Source organism: Oncorhynchus mykiss, chromosome 16, assembly GCF_013265735.2.
Source record: "Oncorhynchus mykiss isolate Arlee chromosome 16, USDA_OmykA_1.1, whole genome shotgun sequence".
Lineage (NCBI taxonomy): Eukaryota > Metazoa > Chordata > Actinopteri > Salmoniformes > Salmonidae > Oncorhynchus > Oncorhynchus mykiss.
Window position 1 is genome coordinate 76,639,982 of NC_048580.1, and position 3,697 is coordinate 76,643,678.

At 47.4% G+C, this 3,697-nt stretch overlaps 1 protein-coding gene across 4 annotated transcripts in view; it reads right to left on the reverse strand.

Annotated features, from left to right (window-relative positions):
* LOC110492709 (RNA-binding protein 10) overlaps window positions 1–2,113 on the reverse strand; it is an 80,838-nt gene extending 78,725 nt beyond the window's left edge. For all 4 annotated transcript variants that reach the window (XR_005036632.1, XM_036947825.1, XM_036947826.1 and 1 more), the window contains exon 1: window positions 2,058–2,113. Coding sequence is in view for 3 of the 4 variants with exons in the window: in XM_036947825.1 (XP_036803720.1) it covers window positions 2,058–2,093 (36 nt within the window). In the remaining variant the exon portion in view is untranslated. The remainder of the gene's footprint in view (window positions 1–2,057) is intronic.
* Window positions 2,114–3,697: the final 1,584 nt, after the last annotated feature.

A 3,697-nucleotide genomic window follows, 5' to 3' on the forward strand; every position in this document is an offset into this window, starting at 1 on the left:
AGGAGAGGAACGTTAGCTATAGAGACCAGTACCCAGACTAGAGAAGGTCGAAGGACAGGAACATTAGCTAAAGAGACCGGTACCCAGACTAGAGAAGGGCGAAGGAGAGGAACGTTAGCTTAAGAGACCGGTACGCAGACTAGAGAAGAGCGAATGAGAGGAACGTTAGCTACAGAGACCAGTACCCAGACTAGAGAAGGGTGAAGGAGAGGAACGTTAGCTAAAGAAACTAGCTAAAGAGACCAGTACCCAGACTAGAGAAGGGCGAAGGAGAGGAACGTTAGCTAAAGAGACCGGTACGCAGACTAGAGAAGGGCGAAGGAGAGGAACGTTAGCTAAAGAGACCGGTACCCAGACTAGAGAAGAGCGAAGGAGAGGAACGTTAGCTAAAGAGACCGGTACGCAGACTAGAGAAGGGCGAAGGAGAGGAACGTTAGCTAAAGAGACCAGTACCCAGACTAGAGAAGAGCGAAGGAGAGGAACATTAGCTAAAGAGACCGGTACCCAGACTAGAGAAGGGTGAAGGAGAGGAACGTTAGCTAAAGAGACCGGTACGCAGACTAGAGAAGGGCGAAGGAGAGGAACGTTAACTAAAGAGACCAGTACCCAGACTACAGAAGAGCGAAGGAGAGGAACGTTAGCTATAGAGACCAGTACCCAGACTAGAGAAGGTCGAAGGACAGGAACATTAGCTAAAGAGACCGGTACCCAGACTAGAGAAGGGCGAAGGATGGGTACACTTCCTGCTTTGCTCCTATGGGTACACTTCCTGCTTTGCTCCTATGGGTACACTTCCTGCTTTTCTCCTATGGGTACACTTCCTGCTTTGTTCCTATGGGTACACTTCCTGCTTTGCTCCTATGGGTATACTTCCTGCTTTGCTCCTATGGGTACACTTCCTGCTTTGTTCCTATGGGTACACTTCCTGCTTTGTTCCTATGGGTACACTTCCTGCTTTGTTCCTATGGGTACACTTCCTGCTTTGCTCCTATGGGTATACTTCCTGCTTTGCTCCTATGGGTACACTTCCTGCTTTGCTCCTATGGGTACACTTCCTGCTTTGCTCCTATGGGTACACTCGCAATGGACACCAGTCCACCCATTATGCTATCATTGAGTTGAATGGGGACACCAGTCCACCCATTATGACATCATTGAGTTGAATGGGATTTTGAATAAAGATTTGAGCGGTTATTAGGGAGACCGCGGTCATTTGGCTGGCCAATTAACATCATCCCAAATTCCATGACCTTCACAACACTATTACTGATACTAGCTATCAACACTACTACTAGCTACTACAATCAATAGTACTATTTCTACAGTAGTACCATCAACACTACTACTGATACTAGCTATCAACACTACTACTAGCTACTACAATCATTAGTACTATTTCTACAGTTGTACCATCAACACTACTACTGATACTAGCTATCAACACTACTACTAGCTACTACAATCATTAGTACTATTTCTACAGTAGTACCATCAACACTACTACTACTACTAGCTACTACAATCAATAGTACTATTTCTACAGTAGTACCATCAACACTACTACTAATACTAGCTACTACAATCATTAGTACTATTTCTACAGTAGTACCATCAACACTACTACTGATACTAGCTATCAACACTACTACTAGCTACTACAATCATTAGTACTATTTCTACAGTTGTACCATCAACACTACTACTGATACTAGCTATCAACACTACTACTAGCTACTACAATCATTAGTACTATTTCTACAGTAGTACCATCAACACTACTACTACTACTAGCTACTACAATCAATAGTACTATTTCTACAGTAGTACCATCAACACTACTACTACTACTAGCTACTACAATCATTAGTACTATTTCTACAGTAGTACCATCAACACTACTACTGATACTAGCTACTACAATCATTAGTACTATTTCTACAGTAGTACCATCAACACTACTACTACTGCAGTAAAAACTAGTTTTCCGTCTATTATATATGGTTGAGAATCCTAAAATACACCTCCCCCTGGATCAGTGGATGTAGCAGGCAGCCCACCTTTCTCTTCCCTAGTCCTCCTCCTCTGGGGAACATCTCCTCCTCCCCTGGTCCTCCTCCTCTGGGGAACCTCTTCTCCTCCCCTGGTCCTCCTCCTCTGGGGAACCTCTCCTCCTCCCCTGGTCCTCCTCCTCTGAGGAACCTCTCCTCCCCTGGTCCTCCTCCCCTGGGGAACCTCTCCTCCTCCCCTGGTCCTCCTCTGGGGAACCTCTTCTCCTCCCCTGGTCCTCCTCCTCTGAGGAACCTCTCCTCCTCCCCTGGTCCTCCTCTGGGGAACCTCTTCTCCTCCCCTGGTCCTCCTCCTCTGGGGAACCTCTCCTCCTCCCCTGGTCCTCCTCCTCTGGGGAACCTCTCCTCCTCCTCTGGTCCTCCTCTGGGGAACCTCTTCTCCTCCCCTGGTCCTCCTCCTCTAGGGAACCTCTCCTCCTCCCCTGGTCCTCCTCCTCTGAGGAACCTCTCCTCCTCCCCTGGTCCTCCTCTGGGGAACCTCTCCTCCTCCCCTGGGCCTCCTCCTCTGGGGAACCTCTCCTCCTCCCCTGGTCCTCCTCTTCTGGGGAACCTCTCCTCCTCCCCTGGTCCTCCTCTTCTGGGGAACCTCTCCTCTCTCTGCAGCCTGGGCAGGGCTACCTCTGGCTGGAGTAGGACCAGGGATTGAGGGGGACAGGATGATAGTATCCCTTTACCCACACGACCCGGACCGCACCCCTCCCCTCTCCCCCCACGCCTCTGACGGAACCCCGGCCGGTTGTTGTGGAGACGGCCCTGGGTCGCGAACTCGCGGACGCACGCCAGTCGGTCGACTTGGTCCCCGTGGCCGGAGGCAGCTCTGAAGTCATATCCTGTCCCCGGCTCTGCCTCTTCCTGTCCGTAGCCACGGTAGTCCATGTAGCGGTGGTCGGAGGAGCTGTTGCAGTCTCCCCGACCCACCCTTCTGTTAGAGGGAAGAGATGGAGAGACAGAGGGAGGGGGGGTTAAAGTATAGAAGAGACGACAGTAGGAACTCAGAGAGATAGAAAATAACTTACCTTCTGTCATAGTTCATACTGGTCCACTGACTGTCTGTTCACTCTCCTCCTCCTCTCCTACAGTTGCAGCATTTCCACACTCTGAAACGCACAAAAGTCATACAGTACATTTAGGATGAAAACTGACAGATAGCTAGCTACAGTATTACACAGTGACCTGTGAACAGTACAGTAATATATAATGTTTGTGTTTCTAGCTCCATCAGTACAGTAATATATAATGCTTGTGTTTCTAGCTCCATCAGTACAGTAATATCTAATGTTTGTGTTTCTAGCTCCATCAGTACAGTAATATCTAATGCTTGTGTTTCTAGCTCCATCAGTACAGTAATATATAATGTTTGTGTTTCTAGCTCCATCAGTACAGTAATATATAATGTTTGTGTTTCTAGCTCCATCAGTACAGTAATATCCAATGCTTGTGTTTCTAGCTCCATCAGTACAGTAATATATAATGTTTGTGTTTCTAGCTCCATCAGTACAGTAATATATAATGTTTGTGTTTCTAGCTCCATCAGTACAGTAATATATAATGTTTGTGTTTCTAGCTCCATCAGTACAGTAATATCTAATGCTTGTGTTTCTAGCTCCATCAGTACAGTAATATATAATGTT